The sequence below is a fragment of the Truncatella angustata genome (assembly GCF_020726525.1).
Source record: "Truncatella angustata strain MPI-SDFR-AT-0073 chromosome Unknown BKA67scaffold_2, whole genome shotgun sequence".
In the NCBI taxonomy this organism is placed as follows: domain Eukaryota; kingdom Fungi; phylum Ascomycota; class Sordariomycetes; order Amphisphaeriales; family Sporocadaceae; genus Truncatella; species Truncatella angustata.
Genome location: NW_025763382.1, coordinates 886,125 through 909,002, shown reverse-complemented (window position 1 = coordinate 909,002; position 22,878 = coordinate 886,125). Strand labels below are relative to the sequence as shown.

Below are 22,878 nucleotides of genomic sequence, written 5' to 3'. Positions count from 1 at the left end.
AAGGCTAGACCGTTTTTCAGTATTACTACTGCTAAGGCCATGACTGACCGCTTCCTCCCCTTAGTTTTGCTACAAATCTGGTTGTCAAGAACAACTTGTCTAGGATATGTACTGGCTATTTGCAGCTGTCTAAAGGAATACTATTGATATGACGAACTGAGGACCCTATTTCTCAGTATATAATATGCTCCTAATTCCCTGAATGTCACAAATGATGCTCAACGGTCATGTATACCCTTAGGCCATCACGACTAAGCTTCGAACAAAATAGAATTCTTAGTAGGAACATTGGTCTAGACTGTTTGGTCCACGGACTATCGCAGCTACTATTCTGGGTTGCCAGTTTGCATTTGTTGACGTCATCAGTACAAAAATTGGGACAGATAGGCATGACAAGCAACTCTGGAGATGTAGATAACTGCGTCGAGCTACAGGTCTTCACTGATAGCCCTGTTCTGACTAGTCAGCTGGTAATGCTGCCGCTTCTCCTTGGGTGCAGAAGAAATGATTCACATGGATATTTGACGCCCACACATCAGTCATCCAGATCGATAACAGCCTTGCCTTGAGTAGTCACTTTGTTACGTCGGCCACTAGAATTGAAACTGAGAGCTTAGTGGGTTAAGGGGTAATGGGCATTGCACCCCGTCAGTGATGTACACCAGTGTGACACTGCAGATGTGATCTGCTGCAAAGAGAGAAATGAATGAAATAGGGGTACGAAATTTCCCTCCTGAAAGGTTCCAGAACTGGCCTCTGGGCTGAGTCACAGAGTGTGGTCATCAATTGAAGAGCCAAGAAATTCCAATTATCACTGTGAAGACCCCCATATTGGTCATTTGTAAGGCTAAGCAGCCGATTGTCTCGAACTCAGTCCTCTGCAACCCCTCCGTCATCGTTATATCGCAGAGCAGCAGTTCAACAGGCAGGAGACAAGAACCAGAGTAGTCGCCTCGACGTCTTGAAATGCCTGCATTATCCTGTAACATGCTAGTGAAGTCCCTATCGATGACTCTATATCAACCACTGGATTTTTTCCGGCTCATTGTTCTTACAACGATTTCGAACCACAAGAGTGGGTAGCCAATAGACGACAACAAGTTAGGGATGCGCCGATCTTTTGTGTCCGACTAATTGTCCGGTGCAATAGCCCCCGGCGGCGCTTTGACACGTTGCGAATCGGGTTATGTTTAGAACATGACCATATCTCCGATACACGACTGTCGCCAAGAAGATGGATCTCCTGTTAACAACTAAAAATTAAACTCTTTCACCATTTACAAATTCTTCGAAAGGTGTTTGACCAACAATAACATAAACAGCGTGAAGGGATTACTATTAGCCGAAGGGTAAACGGGCCGTACTGGTATCAGATTGGCCATTAATCTGGAATTATCTCACGAGCTCGGTCCGGATAATCATTGCGTTCAACTTGAAATTCCGGTCTCAATTGCCTACTTCCCTCTGCCTCCAAATCCACGCTAATATGAATCTCCGAACCTAAGATGCTAAGGTATATCCTCCCAAACCTAGTCCCTTAATACACGATTTCGAACGCTACATGATCGCTCGAATACGATGCTCATGCGCCATCGTCGATGGCCTAAATACTTCTGTTGTCTATTCCTCTCCCTACAGCTGTTACGAGTGCCTCAAATGATGATCAGCTAGGATTGAAAAGTCAGCAAGAAAGTCTCTAGAGTCACAGCATATGGTGGGCATACCTCAATAAGCTTCTCAGTTAGTGCGAAGCACTGTCTGTCTGGCTCTGTCGTCTGACTGAATGAGCAGGACCGCCATAGTCCACTAAAGCCCAAGTCCTCCAGGATCTCGTTGAGCACCCCACTTGATTCCAGAGCACTCGAGAACTTGGGATTTGAAGTCATGGTTTGGAATAATGTATGAGCAGATTCCAGTGTGGATGAGTTCTGGCAGTGCAGCAATATGTCGTCGAGGGATTGTGCGACTGGCGAGCACCTGCGGCAATGGTTAGCTGGTTTCTTTTTGCAATGGTATGGACAACTCACAGATGCAACAGTACTGCTGGGCGCCCAATGGCTAGTTCATTCAGCCATGTAAGCGTGCGGTTCTGCACAGCATCCTCCAAGTATTGGAAATCGATGAGCGCAATAGCTGTGTTCAGTAGCAAGTCCTTGTCCTTCATTACGGAGAAGTTCTGACTCGAGACACTAGAGGGGTGAATTCCAGACAAGTACAATGCATCCTTGAGCTCCTCCGGCTCGACTGCCCTGGCTTGAATCAGGGTCATATACGGTGAGGTGACCACGTCTCGTGGCAACTTATCAGCATCAGAAGGTGAGTTTGTCGTCGTCATCTCTAAGAACGTCGCCAGCACCCGCAGGGCCGTTGCTTTGGTCATAGTGTCGGTAAGACCACGAGCAAGACAAGCGCAAACAGCGAAGTGAAACGTTTCAGTTGTAAAGTGGATGCCGTATGCGGCATCCAATGGCAGAGCTGCGTCTTCGAGTTGACTCCGTCCTTGGAGCAAGACTTGAGCCATCTTGTCGTTTCTCAGATCACCGGCAGTGCCAATGTTAGTCAATACGGCCTCGAGAAAGTTTGCAGCACAGTTGAAAAGATTCGGAGGAACGAGACGAAGCAACGATATCGCAAGCCAAAACAGCTGCAAACCATAACGAGAAGCTGTCATCAACTTGCCCATCATCTTTGACAAGGACGTGACAATGGCAACCATCATCTCATTATGGTTGTCCTCGCCAAAGCGGCCGACGGCATTGCGTAAAGCGACAAGGACCTGATACAGAAGATCGTCATCGACTTCTTCCCTGGCAAGGCATCCCATAGCTGTAAATGCTCGAGGCTGAATGGCAGGATTGTTTTGAAATGCGGTACTCGCAACTAGACTCATCCACCGGGACCGCCAAGCGTTGGCCATATCCACGGAAGGTGCCGCTACTGAGCAGCATTCGAATAGTAGAGAGGCCAGATGCTCTGTCGAGGCAAGTGTCTGACCAGTCTCCTGGGCTGTGGACATGGAAGAACCGTCACGGACGAACGCAGGCGGTGGCGAGAAGATATCGTTCCTAGGTTCTGCCAGTGTCTCAAGATGGCTGCGCAGCCTGGCATGCTTGGCATCGTCAAGCTTAAATGAGGTGCAGGCTGCATGGATGGTATTGATGAGCAGCCTGTGGACCAAAATTCTGATGTCTGCTGGCCCTGTATTTGCCAACATTGTGACGATATGGAAGATTTCTGGCATGTATAGTTGGGATTGCACTCCGCAGTCGAATGAGAGCGACAAGCAGAAATTGAGGAGAATGCATATCTCCGGCCAGACAGCGTTGTCTGGTAAGAACTTTGTCGGCCGCTGAGAAGACCTGTTCAAGGCTTTCCTCAGGCGAGAGATGATCTTGCCGCGAAGCGTAAGGGTGCCGATGGACGTCACAATGGTAGTGAGTGCCTGTGTATGCTCATCATAAAGTCCTAGACTCATCGCGGCTTTGAGTATCTCCTCAAGGAAGATATCCAAAAGTGTCTCGTCTTTGTAGATAGCAGGCCATACAGTGAGCTCTAGGGTAAGGTTCAAGGTGGGATCCATGGTTGCCACGTCGATAAGCTTCCGGAAGATGGTGGCGATCTTCTCCTTACCTTTCTCACTGTCTGTCTCGTCCCCAAGAAGAGCTGTACGAAGTCCTGGCAGCCAAGGTGCCATGTAGGCCAGACTTAGAGGTTTTTGTTCATCAGATACGCTCTCCCACCCTCCAAAAAATTCGTTTAAGAAATCCGCGGTGAGCTGTGGTTCCTCCTCTGCGAGATGCTTGCTGATATTCACAATGAACTGTGATGGGTCCAGAGGCACCGAGATATCTCTAATTAGCATGAACTTGGAAGCTGCCTTGAACTTGAAGGCGCGGCAGAGAGCACCCAGCAGATTGTAAGAAGCCAGTCGTAACACAGGATCCGGTGCAGCGAGGTTTGTGAGAGCCAGGTTTAGCAAAGTACCTGGGACGTCCTGCGGTCGGATGAGCCTTTCGAACGACTTCTGTGCCCTCGTGTCCTTGCCGTACTTCACTTTGGCGCCGCGTACCGCCTGAAGTACATCGGCCTTTTTGGGACTTTGGAAGTACATGACAATCTTGCCATTATCAGCACGCAGACCAAAGGCAGAGTCGTCCTCAGTAGGAATCGACGTTGGAGCTTCCTCGACCTCTCCTAGCCTGAATATATCGTTCACAGTCGCGTTCAGGCGAAACCCAGGATGGACTTCTTGCTTCCGGACCGTAGTGACTTGTACGAATTGACTGCCGACCTTGATTATCACCTCAATTTTGCCCCTTGTCTTTGACAGCCTAGTAATTGGCTGAAAGACAAATCTGGTGTCCGTTACTACACTGATGGTCTCCTTGGGAAGGTGAAGTTGGCTTAGATGAAAGTGAGACTGAAGATCTTGTAAGCTGCCGATGAGGTGATAGTCAACGTTTCCAGGGTTGAAAACGCTGGTATCGCTCTTAGTAGCCACGCGAAGAATGCGACGCAGACATTTCCTATTTCTCGTTAGCACCAGAGAAGTAAGACAGGCTAGAACATGACTTACCTGAATGCACTGTTCATATTGTACACGTAAACCCTCGTCAGTTGGCGTGAGAGTTCAACCGGACAGAGCAGGTCAAGCTTTTTGAAGAAATCATCCGGAGGTTCGTTTTGACCATTGTAGCATGTAGCATCAATCAATATGCCAAATGGTCGATGCCACAAGCGACTCGCAATCTGAAGTCGCCGTAAGCCATTTGTGTTTGGGAATATTTGCAAGTCGAACCACACTTACCTTCAAGTAGCAATAAAGCAAAGTATCATAATCTATAGAATCTGAGTCGATGTGGCGCAAAATAATGCAGATAATGGATAACCCATCCTAGGATATGTCAGCGGCCGGTGCGAATTATGTAAACAATGCATTACGAACCTTGCTCTCACCGCCATCGTATACAGCGCGAGAAGTCATGAAGGACTCTGTACCCCGGAACGCATTTCGTAACATGAACTGCTGGAATCGAGAGTATAAAGGAGGGCTATTGGCAGTCATCTGCGGCCGATTCCAGGTCACAGCGAGGGGAGGAGGGCCTAAGTTTGTAATTAGAGATCGCAGTGGCTCTAAAACTGGTGATCGTCCGCGAAGAGGCTCGGCAGGAGACCGAACAAATTCTCTCCTTTCTTGAGACATAAGTCTCTGGCGAACCTGGTCCCAATGATCATAGAGGAATCGATGTAAGGCAACACATGAACCAAAGTCGAATGATTCCGGATCCAGTGTGCGTATCTCGCTAGGGTCTGGTTTTACCTGCTAGTAGTCAATAAATGCCTATATATATTGTGCATATATAGACTTACAGATATCTGACGCAGGAATGTGGTAACATAATAAATATTTTCGGTAAGGAACTCATTCAACGGAAACATGTACGGTTCTTTCGCGCCGAACAAGACGTTGTTTGCAAGGTTCTGTACAACTTTGGCAATTAAGAGCAAACCGCGGCGCATTTCCTTGGAGGGAGGAGTGCTAACCAACCCCTCTGTTTCGGGGGCTACAATGGCTGGGCAGAAGAATCGCAGGAAGATAAAAGCGCCAACCGCGGTGTATTTTGCCTCTGGGAACCGATCTAGTACGGCGTCGGATATGATGCTACATATCTTCTTGAACGAGGCCGGAATGTTGTTAGCCGAAGTGACGATATCGTCGATAAAGACTTTTGTTACGACCTTGAGTTGAAGTGCATTCTTTTGGATCTCTTCCTGTGTTTGGATGCCTCTTGCAGGGTCAAGCTCAAGATCGAGATCTTGCGAGGTCAGCATAAGCCGTTCGACAACCTTTTGCAGAGTTTCGCGGAGATAATTAGAACCCTTCCATTTGGCGTATATGGAAAGCACCTTCGTAGCAACACAATTGCGCCGCAATATCTCGGATTCGTTCTCGGTGTCTTCAATCTCTTGCTTGATCAACCCCTCCATGAGCTCGAAAGCCATACCACGTGACTCAAAGATGTTCAGCAAGGAAATAGTGAGCTCATCGACTTCGCCACTGGGACACACCGATGCTATGGCTACAGCAAGTTGCGTATCATGAGTAAGAAGCGACAAGAGTTCATCATACTTCTCACTGACAGCAGCATCAGAGAGATTACTGAACTCAGTGCCTTGTACCAAAATGTTGAAAAGAACTTTGAGAAAAGCGGTTCGTATCTCGACATTATCGTGGTAACCGATGCTCAAAGAGTGTTTCAAACCAACATCGATGTTGGCACTTAAGAGGTTAGATAGAATGGTGATGGCAAGATCTGCAGCGGAAGTTGACTCATCACGAGTGGTAGGTGGTACGAGGTGATCGCTTCTGTAACCCTCCTGAGATTCATAGTTGAGTAGTGATAGGAATCGGTTGAAGTACGTATGGAACATTTGAGATTTTAGCTCACTAGTACCCGCGTCATTATGGCCTTCACCAGGCTGTAGAGGCAGCCTGAAGGTCAGCTCAGCAAGCGAGCGAAGGCACGCCTTATCCAGATCTTTTTGAACACGGATTACCTCATCTTGGCGTCCAGGTCCGTAGCTACCGTCACCGCGCGGCGATCTTGGCCGTGCGATCCATCCGAAAATGAATTCCAGAAGCTGGTTTCGAATGCGTACGTCATCCCGGAGGTTTAAGTGCTCCTTCTTCTTGCTGAGGACTTCACAAAGCTGGCAAACTTTGATCTTGACTCTCAGACAGTGCATGTTGTCCACTCCACCTTCCAGAAACTTGGCAAAATTCAGTGCCAAGGCCCCAAGATGTACTGATGAGGCTGCTCCTAGGTCAGACGGAGAATGCAGGCGCTCAACTAAAGCCTTCAGCAGAGAGGCAGCTTGTTCGGCAAAGATTATTTCACCATCTGAGTTCTTGCCTGTGGTTTCAAGTGCGCCGGTGAAAAGCACCTCCAGTTCGGATTCTAGAGCCTTGAATAGGGGCTGATAGAGATTTGGTGATATCTCGGTCGACAACACATCTCTCATCGTCTCTCTTACACGCACATTGGTACAGGCCAGGAGTTGCACACTGAGCCGCAGAAATCGGCTCAAGAATGGCTCCTCAATGTTCTCAGAAGACAACCTGTCGATCCATTTCAGTCCGCTAATAGCAGGCTCTTCCAATACGTAAGCCTGATCAGCAGTGCAGATGCCCCCTAATGATGCAAGAAAACCGGTGTAATTGCGCCATTCGGATAGGGTCCTGTCATCGACGGAATCCACTGATGTGGTCGAGACGTCTTTTGACAAGTGCAACCACTTATCAAACGCCACTTCCCAAGCATTCAATATACCGGCACTCGGGAACTGCATGCTGCGCAATAAATTGCGCACACGTTTCTGAAATGCTACGACTCCGGTGAAGCGGAACGCGCGAGATCCCATCTCCTTGAACACATCGCCGTTTCGAAGTAGAGGTGAAGTCTTGGTTGCATCAGACGCATCAATGATTTCGCATTCCTCTTGGAATAGCGCAATGCAGGATGTGACGAGCTGGCACGTTTCGATATCTGGAGAGCACAATGATACTAAGAATAAAGTCTCGAGCTTCGTTGCTGTCGCTGTTCGCTCGGGGATTTCTCGAGGGGGGTCACTCAATTCCTGCAGCACTTGTCAGTATGATCAAGTTGGCCCACAAAGTTCATTGACGAATTACCTGGATAGATTGGAGCAATACGAGCCTCGATTCTAGGTAGCTATGAATCGTCTGGAGCGTTCTCTCATCTCCATACTGGGCGTGATCGTCGCAAATAGTATTCAAAACAGCCGAACTAAGCATATATATGTTAGCGATTGTCAGGATAAGTAAGCTGCGAAGACGTACGTCATTCTCCAAAAGTCAAGCCTCAAATTTTGTTGATCCAACCGCTTTGATTTACGTAGTCGAGCCAAGACGCCTCCTTGAGAGAAGAGCTTCTTAGCCACAGCGCCAGCTAGCGTTCTTACTTGGTCATCTGGGGACACCATGCAGGAGATTAGACCTTGGAATATATCTTCGTAGAAGCCTTCAGTAGCGTCGTCGGGTGGGTTCTGTAATAAAAGCTCTGGTGTTGGTTCGAGAAATTTGAGAATGTTGCGCAGCAGGACGAGGCTTGCAGCACCGGTCTCAGATGCTTTTCTTTGAGTGTTACGATTCGCACTGGCCAAATCCGATTGCACATTGAATGTCGCCTATACCAGTTAGAGAGATTGCCGGCTTGGTTGGGAAAGATGATTATACCTTTAGTTGGTTCTGTACAAAGCCAATGGTTTCAGCGAAGAGGGGTTGGTATTCCTCTGCATCCTTTTCTCGTGCAAAAAATGCGCAAGCTTGTATTATCGCAACCTTGAAAGTCATTGGAGAGGACGGGTGCAAACAAGTTTGAGCTAAAGATTCTACGCTTCCTTCAAGATTCAGATGTGTGAGAAAAGTGAAAGCGGCTGTTGTCATGTCTTGGTCAAAGGAAGCTCCTTGCCCGCTCGACGACAGACGAAATGTTGCATCGCGGACCTCGTCTTGAATATCCATGGCATAACTGATAATGGCCGCATCGCTGTCGATATCGAAGTGCCGCACAACACGCAATAGTTGGAGTACGCAGTATGCCGCAGATTCGTTCCTGTTCTTCAAACCTTTCCTCAGCCCGTCAAGATACTGCATCTTCTTAGTTATAGCACCACTTTTAGCATCACGTAAGCCGCTAGCCACCTCAAATACGTCAGGCAAAAGGAACAAAAGCGACATTTGCATTGGCGACAAAACTGCGCGCCTCTGGTTGGTGTCAACTGCAGTCTGCGCCATATCGAAGAGTGTGTCAGCACCACCGTCGAGTCTTCTATGCTGGTTGTGCAACCTGAGGAATTCTTCCGGATATCGGTCAATCCATCGCCGGATCATCAAAGGAAGCGCGATTGCGACCGTGTTTTGAAAGGACTTTTTGAAATGGAGAAAGCTGGAGCAAAGCTCCTGTATAATGACTCCTAACTTCTGTGCATCGACCCACGTGTAAGCCAGTAGCCGGAGTATCGTCAGAGAGTTTTTCTCATCTTCAGCCAAAGTCGTAGGTTGTGGTATGCCGGATTGTACTGTAGCAGCACTGCGTATGCCAAAGACGGTAGTCCTGAGATAGTCGAATGTAGCAGTCCAATTGGACGCACTGCAATACTCGACAATCTTCCTGATATGAGGTTCAAGCTCTATCCCACGAAGAACCTTGACTTTGTTTAGGCTCTGGCCGGGTAATCGGTCCGTGAAGAGCACGTCCAGGCCTTCCGTGATCTGAGGGTTTAGAACGTCATGCAGAGTATAATCGTCTAGCAGTGTGATTCCCGGCAATGTCCATCCCTCTGGTATAGGGCTCAACAAGCACTTGTATAGCTCCGTCATTCTGCCCACGACTGCCGCATCGAGGGGTTCCGGGAGGACTTGCCTGACGGGTACCCTCCCGTTCTCGCGCACACCACCAGCGCCATTTGCGGTTATATCTCGTTGGTGTTGCCAGGAGGCGGAGCAACAATCGGCCAGCAACTCGAATACGTAAAGCGCTGAGGCGTAGATGTGCGGAGGGAGTGCGTCTATGCCTTTATAAGGCCGAGCTAGCTCCTCCAGTAATGTCATTAACGACTCGAGCACGAGTACTATCGACGAGGCGCTGATCTTCAGCAGTGATGCGCGTGTAATCACAATTATGTCGTCTTGGCGGAAATCCGTAGCTTGTGTGCCTGTGCGATGTGGGAGCTGGGCGAGAGATGGTTAGCATGAAGCACGAGCAGAGCAAAGAACAGTATAATCTGTCATGAACAACGAAGCGAACAACGGGAGTAGGACGGGTTACTCTAGTGGTGAGTCTCTCGACCAAGCAGCCCACGAGACCTGCATCGCCATTCATCTTGTATTCCGTCGTCTAGCAATTCTGGAGCTACTACTCATCATCGTGACGGTGCCATGGAACCCGACGGGTTTGGGGGGGCAGTAAATCGATATAAAAGGGCCACCAGTCGCGTGATACAACCAGCTGGTCACAATGCTTCAACGTTTCTTAAGCGTGTCCTATTCGCCGCCGTAGTTGCTCGCCGCAACCAAACCAAGCTCGAGCTCTGAGGTCGTGTCCGGCGTTGGGGGACGTGCTCGTTTCGCGAAATGTGAGGTTCCGGTGTATCGTCCGATGCGCCAAACGAAGAGGGGCGATGGTACCGTGTATATGATACCAGCAATGTCTGAAGGAGAGCCTAATTGAGACTCGCGCGCCCTCTGCAGCTTGACAAGTTCACGGCAACGAGACAGAGGGAAAGGGAGAAGAAAAAGTGTTCATAGAAAATCTCCAATATCGAAAAAGCAATCAATTATTGTCGTCAAATGAATTTAGCAGCCCAACAGCCTGCCATCCCAGTATGCGGGGGTGTGTTATGCCGGACATAAGACAACGTGGGAAAGACACTACCTACGCTACCAAACTACCTACGCATAGCGCAATGCCGGCCGCAGGTTAGGGGCGAGGGGGACTAACGTTAGCCTACAGAATGTATTTTGCACCGCTGCGAGATCCCCAGCAGCTCTCATTTCTTGGAATCGAGGTGGAATTTTCTCTGCAAATCTCAAATGTGATGAGCATGTGTGGACCATGGCGACATCTGAACCTATCTTGGCCATGTTCAGCGGGGTAGACCCTGCTGTCAAGCTCCGGAAACCCTGCAGAGAGCCAGTCAAGTCCACTGAAGGAGACGTCCCCTGCCCGAGCTAATCTTGGAAGCAGGCTCAAGTTGGGCCTAGCACTAGCATTCGTCCGGCCCATATGCACCTCATAGGCGGAAGTCGCCATTAAAGTGGGAGCTTACCTCGGGAGGGCACCTGAACCGTACAAGCAACGAGTATTCAAGTGCTGACAGAGTACAGTCGATACTCTCTCTACGGAGGCATATACTGAATACGGATGACCTCATACTCATCCAAGGGCGTCAATATTTGTACTGTACTGTGTGTGGCTCAGCTGCCGCGATTTCAATACACCTTCCGGCGTTACTGTTTTTCGTATGGCTTGCGACGACGAGCTGGAAACAGCGAAGATTTCCGTTGATCATCAGTGCCAGGGTATCAGGGTATCTTCAACGCTGCTTGTCTCCCCCCTATTCCATGGTGGCAAGCGATAGACATGGGGCGAGCGAAAGATTGCAATTGCCATGAACTCTAACATCTACCGGCATGCACGGATCCGTACTCCAGCGAGTATTTACAGATAGTCAATTCTAGCGCCTGTGATTCTTCTGCCCATTACTTGAACGGAGGTCAGGCCGTCTAGGGAGTATATAGGCGAATACCATAAGAGTTGTTCTCACAGATATCGACATTAGGCGCTGCCTTGAGCGCCTTTCATCTCACGCACTAGTATTATTATTATTATTATTATTATTATTCTTCTCCTTCTTCTCCCTGTTCTCCCTGGTTTTCTTTTTCTGTAATTTACTTTTTACGTTTTTAAATATTGTTTTATAAACGCGATAATGTGGTGAGTTTGCAACTTTCATCCCACAGTTGTAGGAAACCTGCAGACAAGGCGGCGCACTCGCAGCTTTACGTAGCGGCTCATGAATGCTTATTGAAAGATCAACTTCCTGCTCCATGTAATACTGCTGGGTGATTTTATCCTAATGGTTTTTTATGTCATCTTGCTTTGTCTTATAAATACGGTACCTGGTTCAATAACATAGTGCAGAAAGTCGCCGAAGTACAAGCAGCTTCTGTTCCTCCCACTTGATAGGTGCACCAATTTATGCGTCTCACCCATGGATGAACTTCCATAGTCTGCTTATGTCAGTAATCTCGGTCTCGGCGGATTGATGATGTGACCCGACAGTCTGGGTCGTTTGTGGGTTTGCCGCACCACCATGACTTGTCAGACCCCATTTAAGCCGTCTTATGACCAAGATGAATACAGATATCAACAAATAGTTGGTGTACAAAGGTACAACAACGCACTTCACATCACCAAATTTCGTCACACATAAAATGCAGCAGACGAACACAAGAGGCGGGAGCCGCAAACTGCTGGCTCGCTCATCATTAGCTATATGTGAAAGCTTGCAGTCGGGGCTTTCCAAGTTAATACGTCCAAGCTCATGCCGGGCAGCTTCTCCTGCTGAATCGGCTATCTATAGTCTCGGCCACCACGCTGGTTTCTACCGCCGTCATATGGACGCCCGCCACGTCCACCTGAGTTGTAGTTACCACGATAACCACCGTTACCACCATTGTATGGCGCCTGAGGAGCAGGTGGGTAGTATCCTTGGTTGCCGCCATAATTCCCTCCATGCTGGCCACCGAAGGATTCACGGCCACCACCATGATTCGCTTGAGGCGGCGGGGGCGGTAAGCCTGCACCGAATCCAAAAGAGCCCGGTGGCGGCGGAATCCAGCCAGGAGGTGGCACAGGCGGGAATGCATCAGATCCTGGAAATCGGTTCTGATTATGGTTATAGTTGTTGTTGTAGTTTTGATGCCTGTCTTGTCGGCCATCACGACCTCCAGATCCTGGGCCGTAGTTGATCCTTCCTCCGCGGCTACCATTGTAGCCACCTCCGCGACCCAAAGGCGCACCACCATAGCTGCGCCCAGCATTTCGCAACTTACCTCTCAACTCTTCCACATCGCCTCGATTTAACGCAGGGGTTGGGAGTTCGACGCCTCGTAAAAGCATCGACTTGTGAGTGTGAGTGGTGGTCGGCATCTTATAGGTTACCCTGTAAAATTATCAGTACTATGCTAGAAAGGTTGAGTAGAAAGTCACAAAAACCTACGTTAATGAACGGTCATCATCCACGTTGGGCATGCCCTTCCTCTCGAGTGGGTACTCCAGGGTTCCATGTGGAAGGTAGTCATCTTGCTTCTCTACTTTACCAGAGAGACCTTGCGCAAGTCGAGGGTCAATCTTGTGCTCGGGTGCGCCTTGTTTCTTTGAGTAGAAATGACTAATGATGTCGTCATAAAGTTCATGGTTGGCCTCTGATAGCAGCAAGACCTCCTTTCCAAGACCATTTCGGGCAGAGTCGTCAGTACTGAGGAGTGGATACTTCTTTTCAGCAGCGGCCAGGAGACGAGGCATGTCAATGAAAGGCAACAGTGCAACACCTTGCCAAGCCATCTTCTTGCCATTGAGATCAATCTCAAAATCTTCAGGATAGAAATCAATGATCTCACTGCTGGGGTTGGTCATGAGATCGTGAAACACGCTTGGTAGAACGTGTTTGGAGGCGGCAGGTTGGACGCTGAGTAGCTGCTCAAACGGCTTTGAAATTCTACCTTTCTCGAACTTGATCTCCATCTTGCCGAGATCCACGAAGTCTTGAGCGAACGGAGCATAGTGGTAAGGATAGTACCACTCCCAAGAAGGACAGCCTTGGAAGTAATATCTCAGAACCCAGGCAAGGCCTTCCATGTAAGCTCGTCCCACCTGATGGCGAAACTCGATGTCCTTTGGATCAACATGGAACTTTTGCTCGTAGTACCTATCGGTGTAACCGTCCTCCCACAGTCGTACTGTGTCCTCTGACGGATCAGCCTTGGGGGCTGGTGGCGTCTCCGCCTGCGCCTCGCTTCCGGGAGTGCTGGCTTCACTTTGCTCGATCAAGTCAGCCTTACGCTTTCCAAGAGCCGACGGAGATGTTGCAGGCACAGTCGCGCTCTCTGAACTTGGTTTTGCCACCAAGCCTTGGATCTGGCTCTTGAGAACTGCGGCAGCACTCTTGTTTGCCGTATTGGCATCGGGGACGGGTGCGCGGTTGACGACCATGTCGTGTGTCAGTGCTTTCGGAGGACCTGACATTTGGCTGTTGTCGCCTCCATTACGGTTACCATTTCGACCATTTTGGTCATCGTTCATTCTCCGTCTCTTGGCATTGGCTTCCCGTCTCTCCTCGGTTTGTCGTCTTCTGCGGAAAATTGTGTCTTCCTGCTTGGCCAACCCCTGGAAGATGTACTGAGCCCTGTCCAAGTTAACGTGGCCGTCTTTAGTAAGATAGCCACCCATGACAGGGAGGTTGTCCCGCCATATAGCGGTGAGGGTGTCGATTCCGTTCTCACGGATTTCGAGAGCAGGAAGATGGGGTAGGAAATCGTTGCCGACAAAGAAACACAAGAAGACCCAATCATCAATAGCTCTTTCCAAGTCAAATTTGAATGGGAGCCCAGGTACATCCAGCTCAACGGCAAGATATTCTCGCAGCACGGAGACGTGGAGCCAGATGAAAGGTTTCAGTGGCATAGGTTTCTTGTCTACCAGCTCGTCGTCCTTGGGCTTAACTTCACCACGGCAATCTCTTGCCTCGTGTCCTGGCTGACCACAAAGCCTACAGGTCCTGACCTTACCCTGATCAGCAAAGACATCCTCACGAAGCACGCGGAAGTGCGGTTCATGAGTTGCAAGGCCCAACATGATGAGATCAGCATCTAGACCATAGATGACGTGACGAGTGTTTGGATCGTGTTCGGGTGAGTTTCGCTGCGATCGAACGAAGTTCATGATCTTATGCTCTCCCTCTCCGGGCACAGTAGCATCGGAGATAATGACCTTCATCTTGGACCAACCTGGGTCTGTGTTTAACTTGTAAGCGCACCAATATCTCAGACTGCCAGCCAGGATGTCCATAAAAGGAGTACCCGGTGTAATCGAGTTGGAGTCGAATGCCTTCTTAGTCATAGCTTCCAAGGTTTCAGGCGGCAGGACGCCACCATTCTGTTGCTTGAGCATCTTGTAGTGCTCCTGCTTATCTGCCTCCTTCTCTTGCGCTTCCTGCGCAGAACGAAATCGTCTCGAGCGCTGTTGATTCATCTTAGCTCTGGGAGCGACACCGTCTAAATCATTGTTAGCATCAAGCAATGGCGAACCCGGAAACAGTTTGAGCTTACCAATTGCGATCATGAGCAGCTTCTTCGGCCGAACCATGTTCACAACACGGTCTGTGTATCTGAAGACTTCTAACATCATCTCTTCCTCATCCCTAGGTGCAGGTCGATCCTCCGGATGGGAACAAGGGTGGACAATGCCATTCATGTCCAGGTAGAGATTGTCGAACTCCTCGCCATTAGGATTTGGTCTGGTGGTATCTACGGGTATCGTGGAACCATCATCCATCTCAATAGGCTTATCCTCAATCACCGGAGAGATAATCTTCGGATACTTGGTGGAAAGCCATCGAAAAGCTGCGGGAATACCCATCTTTGCGATCGTGCTGCGTTATTGCAACGGAAAAATGCCTTGCGAAAGTCGTAGGTGTAGTCGCACTGTAGACAGTGCGTTGGGTGCATATAGACTACAACAAATGACTGGCGGTTCAAGAGGGTTGAATACACCCAGAAAAGAAAGAACTTGAAGTCGCCGATGCCGAGTGCATCCGACGAAAGTTGAGAGGTAATAAGACGATGCGGATTTGGAGGACAAAGAAGCAACAATGTGCTTCAATGAGAAGAGAAGATGGTTTCTTTCAGACGCAAAAGTGAAAGCGCGGCTCTGTCGCGAGCTTGCCGTGCCTGCGCCTGCGCCTGCATACTTGACGCTAATCTAATATTTAAGCGGAGTTGATGCCCCATTAAAAAGTCGGCACGGCGAATGCTGAGCACCGTCGAGTTCAAGGTCAAGTTCAGGGTTCAGCTATGTACGACTTTTCGTATGTAGCTTATCCCTGTTTATTCGCATTTCGAATTTGGCATACTCCATCCACCCTAGGTCGCAAACCCAGCTCATCTTGTATATTTTGTCCTTATTCTACCTAGTTGAAGGCCGAGGAATGGTCTCCATTATTCAAAAAAGCTTGATAACATCTCGTCTTTCATGATAGCCCCGGCGGCTTTTATTTCGGAAGTCACCAGTTCCAAGTACTAAGTATCTAATGCAAGGTTGCCGATGTAATCTCGAATTCAGGCTGGGATTTTGCAGATGGTCTAAACGTCGTTCCTGCCGTTCTCTGAGACGGACCCCTAGAATGTTCCGTTATGAATTTTAAGATATCTTTGTACAATGCACTTTGAGGACAGAGAAAGATCTGGGGTTGGTGGTTTAGATCAACTTGGTCCTGTACCGACATGCCGGGTTATTGCATATCCCTCTTTAATTTCATATGAGCTGCTTGTATTCCAAATTTACTCAACTAGGAAAAGGCAACCTGGCAGTAAGATCAATTATATTTTGTGAAGCTCACAGTACTCCGTAAACAATTCCTAGACATTATGAAGCTATCTTGAAGCTTTCTTGCTTAGCAATCCATCTTTCTCTCGATTCCTATTCCTCCGTGATGAGCTGCATGCATCAGATCCGGTGACCTCCCAAATGGCCTCGAGATTCCCCTAAAGAACAAGAACGCCGTATAAGTCACCATGTTCTCGACAATCGCGAATGCGCCGGCGAAACAGTCCGTAGGCGAGACAATTGCGGTTCTGAGTGGTCGCCTGAATTCTGCGACACTTCTCGAGGACCGACGAGCCGCCATTCTCGGCCTCCGGAGCTTTGCGAAAGATTATCCTGCATCTGTGGCTTCTGGCGCCCTGAGGAGCTTAATCGGGAGTCTTTCAAACGATGGCGAGGATGTGGACACAGTCAAGGTGGTCCTTGAGACCCTCCTGATGCTCTTCAATCCTAATCAGAACAGTCCCGAAGCCTCAGAAGACATAGCATTATGGCTGGCCGACGAGTTCACCCAGCGACAAGAGAACGTGACGCTGCTCCTCGACTTCCTCGAAACCAACGACTTCTATTCGAGGTTATATTCACTGCAACTTCTTGCAGCAGTGCTGTCAGCACGCGCTGATAGAACCGAGGCTTGCGTATTCGCAGCTCCTCTAGGAATTTCAAGTCTGGTAGCTGTCTTGGACGATCGGCGAGAGGCGGTTAGAAACGAAGCCGTATCTCTCTTGACATACTTGACACCCACATCACCGGACATACAGAAGGCCGTGGCTTTTCAGGGGGCATACGGGAAGATATTTGCGATCATCTCCGCCGAAGGTGGTTTGTCTGAGGGCGACAGGATCGTTGAGGACTGTTTAGTGTTACTGGTAAATCTACTTCGGCTAAACACGTCCAACCAATACACATTTCGCGAAGAAGGATACGTAGCCCAGCTGTCGCAGCTGCTCAAAACCACATACGACCTCGCAAAAGACGCAGAAGAGGTGGCCCAATGGGCGCAGCAGCAGGGAAACCGGAACACGTATGCTTTACTTGCTATTGTTCGGTTGTTTCTTTCGCCAGGTGAAAAGGAGACGGCCTTGAACCAGAAAGCCTTCTGGCAACATGGAGTACTATACCATGCTCTACAGCTAGCGTTTGCCCAGGCGTCAGACATCTCGATACGCGCCGAAGCGCTATCAGTATGCGCTGAAATCGTTCGAGACAACCGCGAGCTTCAAGAAGGATTTGCACAACTTCAAGTACCAAGCGTTCTTCCTAATGATGTAAACGGGGTGAATGGGAAGACAAATGGCATCTCCGTCACGCTTGTATATGTGATTGATGGTTTGTTGGACCTCACTCTGACTGTAACTTCTCTGCAGTTGTTCGATCTTCGAATGGCTGCATGTCAGTGCTTGAAATCTTATTTTCGCAACCACGATGAGATCCGCCTCCATTTCCTTCATCGCGCCATCGAGGGCTATAAAAGTGGAAGTGACGAGACTGCTAATGTCCTCACGACGCTTCTGCAGCCAACAGCTCTGGCATCTAGCGATCCATACCGTCATTGGTTTGCGGCCGTCGTATTGTTACATCTGCTACATGAAGATGAGGACACTCAAGAACCAAGGGCCAAGAAATTAGCCATGTCTCTTACCGACGGCGATGCTGACAGCGGCGAAGAAGTTGTCACAGCAATACAAACCATTACAGCACATTTACTCAGTGGCATGAAGTCAGATATTGATGAGCGAATAATCGTTGGATACTTGATGTTGCTCATCGTTTGGTTGTGGCATAATCCAGATGGAGTGGCCGACTTCCTGGGAGAGGGCAGCCATCTTCAAGGACTCACTGAGGTTGTTCAAAACCCAAAGAGCAACGCAGTGGTCCGAGGCTTATGTGCAATGCTCTTGGGCGTTATTTACGAATACTCTACCAAAGATTCCCCAATTCCGCGTGCGTCTTTGCATGATGCTTTGCTCACCCGCATGAGCCGGGGGAATTACCAAGTATCTCTACGGGACCTCCTCAGACATCCCCTGATCAGGGATTTTGACCTGATCCCTCAGAAAGCAGACGATTCTGGTGAGTCACCGGAAGTCTTCTTCGATGCTACGTTTGTGGATTTTTATAAAGACCACTGCAGCTACGTCATCCGCGCAATCGACACAGATCCTGCCATTGAAACGTCCGTAGTGATCAATGGTGAAGAAAAAGGTGTTTCTCGTCAACTTGTCGATGATTTACGTGCTGAACTTGATGCCGCCCGAGCAAAGCAAGACGAGTATTACCAGAACTGGCAGTCTACGCTTGTTGATGGCACAAGTTCAAGTCAACAGCTCAACCAGCAGTTGCAGAATGCAGTAGGAGAGGTTACAAGGATCAAAGGTCTCAACGAGGCTCTGCATCGAAACCACGAGGAGGAAGTGAGGTCTTTGCAGCGGAAACATGAAGACGCATTCAAGTCTTCGGAACGAAAGTTTGAAGAGTACGTCAAATCTCTTCAGCGCAAACACGATGAAGAGACCAGAATTTCTCAACGGAAACACGAGCAAGAGAGCAAAGCACTACAACGAAAGATTGACCAACTCGAAACCCAAACTAAGGCGCTTGAAGCTGAGAACAAAGACGTCAAGCAGAAGTTTGGTGATACTCTCAGAGCCAGTTCGCGTTTAGAGCAGCAACTCAAGTCGACTGAAGAGCAGGCAACGGCCAAAACAGCTGAGATACAAAGGCAACTGGACTACGTCAAGAAGACGTCAGAAGCCGAAGCTGCACGGAAAGAGAGACGTACTGGAGCTGAGATCGCAGACCTACGTGCTACGATTAGTCGCTTGGAAGTCGATCTTTTGAAGGCAAACAAGCTTCATACGCAAGAACTACATACTGCCAAGGAAGAGGCTACAGCTGAAGCCGCCAAAGTCAAGGAGGCTGAAAAGCGGGTTCAAGATGTGCAAGCCCAGTTGAAACATGCGCAAGAATCGGCAACAGTAGTGACTGCACAACTGGAGCACCGCTTGCGGGAACTTGAGGCCGACCACAGTACTCATATCCAAAGTCTTCAAGCTGAAAAAGCGGTCGAACTCCTGAAAGCGAAGTCCGACTTAAAACAACAAAATAAGAAGGACGATGAACTTGAAAAGGTTAAGGCGCAATTGAAAAAAGCCGAGGGTGAACTTCAGAAAGCCAAATCGGACTCGAAACAGCAGAAAGGCAAGAACGAAGACCTCGAGAAAGTCAAATCACAGCTCAAGAAAGCCCAAGACGAGCTCCAAAAGGAGAAGTCTCGGCCCAAACAGCAGAATAACGATGAGCTAGACAAGGTTAAGGCGCAACTCAAGAAGGCTGAAGAGGAGCTCCAACAAGCCAAGGCTCAAACGAAACACCAAAACAACGAAGAACTCGAGAAAGTCAAGGCACAGCTGAAGAAATCGGAGGACGAGCTCCAGAAAGCCAAGTCCGAATCGGCACGACAGAAGGACGACGAGCTTGAGAAGGTGACATCACAACTGAAGAAAGCTGAAGAGGAATTCGAGAAGGCACAAGCACAGACGAAGCAGCAAAAGAATGAAGAAGTGGAAAAGCTCAAAGCACAGCTCAAACAGGCCGAAGACCAACTCCAAAGTGTCAAGTCACAGTCAAAGCAGCCGCAAGAGGAGCTACAGAAGGTGAAGTCTCAGCTCGCGAAGAAGGACGACGAGGTGAGGCAAAAGGAAGCTCAACTCAAGGCCAAGGATGACGACAAGGCGGCTACGCAGACGGAGTTGGACGATCTCCTCATGGTCTTCGGTGACCTTGAGGAGAAGGTTGAGAAGTATAAGGTAATACCTATGCATACGCTGCCACCCATAGTATCGTACTGACAATCTCACAGAAACAAGTAGAACAGCTTGGCGGGACAGTATCAGAAGACGAAGATGAAGACGACGAGGACGAGGACGAGGACGAAGATGACGACGAAGTCGATTGAACCACCTCTGATACGGACTAGCAATGCCTAGTCAATGTAATTCTGATAGCTATAATGATCTCGTCTATTGAGAACAAATCATTGCTGCAGATTTGCGCGACGAAGTAGCGTACCATTGCCAGGCTGGGTCAGGTCAATGGCAAATGCAACAAATCAATAAAATTTGACACAGATGTGCAACACATATATAACCTCAATGTCCCGTGCATGTCTCTCGGGCTGTCAAGCGTGCCAGTACTCGCGAGCCAATGTGAGAGCTACCCGACCTAAGTGGCCCCGTTTACCCACAATAGCTATAGAAAGCAGCAGTGTAATGCATTTATCCGCTTGTGCATGCAAATGGCGTGGATTTGAGTTTTCGCTTTGAGAATCTTCTATCCACCACAAATTTGCATATTGCCCAATTTAGCCCCAAATCCAGTATTCGCACCCCTCCTCCTTTTTTGTGCTTCAGCCATACTACAAACGGTAAATTTTAAATTTTATTCAGAAATTTAAAAAGGGGTGATAAAAAGATGGCATCCCTCAAACCCGGAAGGTCGAGAGACCCGATCAGCGACTCGGAGTCGTCCGACTCCAGAGAAGAGGATGAAGAGGGCTGGGATGATGTCGACCAAGACGAGGAGGAAACCCAGCAGGTCATTTCCCTGCTCGACGACAAGGTATTCCCGGATGTTCTGTCCATGTTAGACTACTGCAAGGAGAAGCACAGTTTCGACTTTCTGGCTCTACGACAGAAGCTGCAGCTGGATTTCCATGGCTGTGTCAAGTTGGTTAACTATAGTAAGTGCATTGCGTCCTTCTTTTTTGTGTTAGAAGACACCAGTGAATCACTAAATATACGGTAATGCTCTTCTGAAAGAATGATGTTTGTTTTCAACTCCCCGCTTGATCGCATATCGCTACCAACAAATCTTATCTTAATCAAGATTTCAAAATTGCTAACTTTCTTTAGTCCGCTCGCGGGTCCATGAAGGGCAGGCCGTAACTGAGGACATATCGAAATCCGATATTGAGTCAGACCAATACCTGAAGCCGGTCCTGGACGACGATGCCGTCATCATCGGGATTTTCGATCTTCCGGATGTCGTGCCGGAGGCTGCACCTTCGTCCGCACAGGCACAAGACGCCTCCGTGGTCGACGACCTGCTCAAGCGCAACACGGAGCTTCAGGAGAACCTCCTGCGCGTCACTGCCCAGTTCGAGAGCTACCGCGCCACCGTCTCCGAGACTCTGGACCAGCGCTGGGGCGACGCCGATGCCGCGGAGGCGGAGGCCAAGACTGCCGGCAAGGAGGTAGCCGGCCGGAAGAAGCCAGAGGATGCATCGCATTATTACTGGGAGTCATATGCTGGAAACGGTATGTTTTGATCCTACTTACGATCAATATCGTCCAAATTTCTTTCTAAAAATCTGTGCCGTTTGCTGACAAAACGTGGCAGATATTCATGAGACCATGCTCAAGGACAAAGTCCGCACCGAGGGCTACCGCGACTTCATCTACAACAACAAGCACCTCTTCGCGGGCAAGACGGTGCTGGACATCGGCTGCGGCACGGGCATCCTGTCCATGTTCTGCGCCAAGGCGGGCGCGGCGCAGGTCATCTCGGTCGACGCCAGCGACATCATCAACAAGGCGCGCGAGAACGTCATCACGGCGGGCCTGTCGTCGACCATCACGCTGATCAAGGGCAAGATGGAGGAGGTGGTGCTGCCCGTGGACAAGGTGGACATCATCGTGAGCGAGTGGATGGGGTACTGCCTCCTGTACGAGGCCATGCTGCCCTCGGTCCTCTACGCGCGGGACCGGTACCTCCGGCCCGACGGCCTGCTGGTGCCCAGCGCCTGCAACATGTGGGTGGCGCCCGTGGCGGACCCCGAGTACGTCATGGACAACGTGCACTTCTGGCGCGACGTCTACGGCTTCGACATGAAGGCCATGCAGCCCGGCATCTGGGACGAGGTCCGCGTCCTGCACTGGCCCAAGGACACCGTCTGCGGCCAGCCCGCCGGGATCAAGCTCCTCGACCTCTACACCATCAAGGCCGAGGACCTCACCTTCTCCGCCACGTGGAAATCACAGCTCACCCAGGACATCGATGCGCTCGACGGCCTGCTGGTCTGGTTCGACAACTTCTTCGCGCCGACGCGCGACGGCCAGGAGGTCGATATCAACTCGGTGGCCGACGAGTGGGTCAAGGGAAACAAGGACCGCGTGGCCTTCACGACGGGCCCCTTCAACACCGAGACACACTGGAGGCAGGGATTCCTGATGGCCAAGTACAAGGAGGGCGAGTCGACGGCCTTCAAGAAGGGCGACGTGATCGAGGGAGATATCACGTTTGCGCCCCCTGAGGACATGCCCAGAGGGTTGATCATCAAGGCGAACTGGAACACAGAGGGCCAGGACAAGAAGCACAGTCAGTCTTGGGATATGCGATAAGGAGGTGTGTACGTCACGAGCAAAGAGTCCTCTACGAGATCAGGCGAGCAGGATTGGCCACGCCGTATCATATCTGCGGAAGGGTAGTCCAGATCCAGATATCTAGCTATCCGGATAAAGCGCATTTTGAAGGGCTCCTAACAAGGCCCCTTCAGCAGTAAAGAAACTGGCTATGACGTGTCGCAATAGAACAAAAAGTCAAGCTTACCTCTCCTTGTTCGTGGCTCGGAAGTATTTTCGAAAATAGTGCCACATGTGGTAGGCATTGGGTATCCTCTGTCCTTGAATAA

General features: G+C 49.5%; 3 protein-coding genes across 3 annotated transcripts; 1 reads left to right on the top strand and 2 right to left on the bottom strand.

The window, feature by feature from the left end:
• Positions 1–1,242: 1,242 nt before the first annotated feature.
• On the bottom strand, positions 1,243–10,387 carry BKA67DRAFT_552071 (GTPase-activator protein for ras-like GTPase). Its single transcript, XM_046101801.1, has 11 exons — positions 9,852–10,387; positions 8,258–9,754; positions 7,862–8,208; positions 7,694–7,808; positions 5,371–7,638; positions 4,946–5,320; positions 4,808–4,894; positions 4,577–4,749; positions 2,028–4,526; positions 1,725–1,977; positions 1,243–1,667 (listed from the first exon to the last, which is right to left on the bottom strand). Exons 1-11 carry the CDS (start codon positions 9,903–9,905, stop codon positions 1,653–1,655), a joined length of 7,683 nt encoding a protein of 2,560 aa, XP_045960701.1. The 5' UTR covers positions 9,906–10,387; the 3' UTR covers positions 1,243–1,652.
• Positions 10,388–11,691: 1,304 nt separating this feature from the next.
• Positions 11,692–15,571, bottom strand: BKA67DRAFT_687905 (XRN 5'-3' exonuclease N-terminus-domain-containing protein). Its single transcript, XM_046109059.1, has 3 exons — positions 14,915–15,571; positions 12,808–14,860; positions 11,692–12,750 (listed from the first exon to the last, which is right to left on the bottom strand). Exons 1-3 carry the CDS (start codon positions 15,222–15,224, stop codon positions 12,159–12,161), a joined length of 2,955 nt encoding a protein of 984 aa, XP_045960700.1. The 5' UTR covers positions 15,225–15,571; the 3' UTR covers positions 11,692–12,158.
• Positions 15,572–16,168: 597 nt separating this feature from the next.
• On the top strand, positions 16,169–22,588 carry BKA67DRAFT_618536 (uncharacterized protein; the record flags this gene model as incomplete). The annotated part of the gene is made up of 9 exons (XM_046105451.1): positions 16,169–17,371; positions 17,651–18,601; positions 18,857–19,165; positions 19,529–19,585; positions 19,856–19,996; positions 20,050–20,136; positions 20,712–20,928; positions 21,101–21,505; positions 21,588–22,588. Exons 1-9 carry the CDS (start codon positions 16,379–16,381, stop codon positions 22,586–22,588), a joined length of 4,161 nt encoding a protein of 1,386 aa, XP_045960699.1. The 5' UTR covers positions 16,169–16,378.
• Positions 22,589–22,878: the final 290 nt, after the last annotated feature.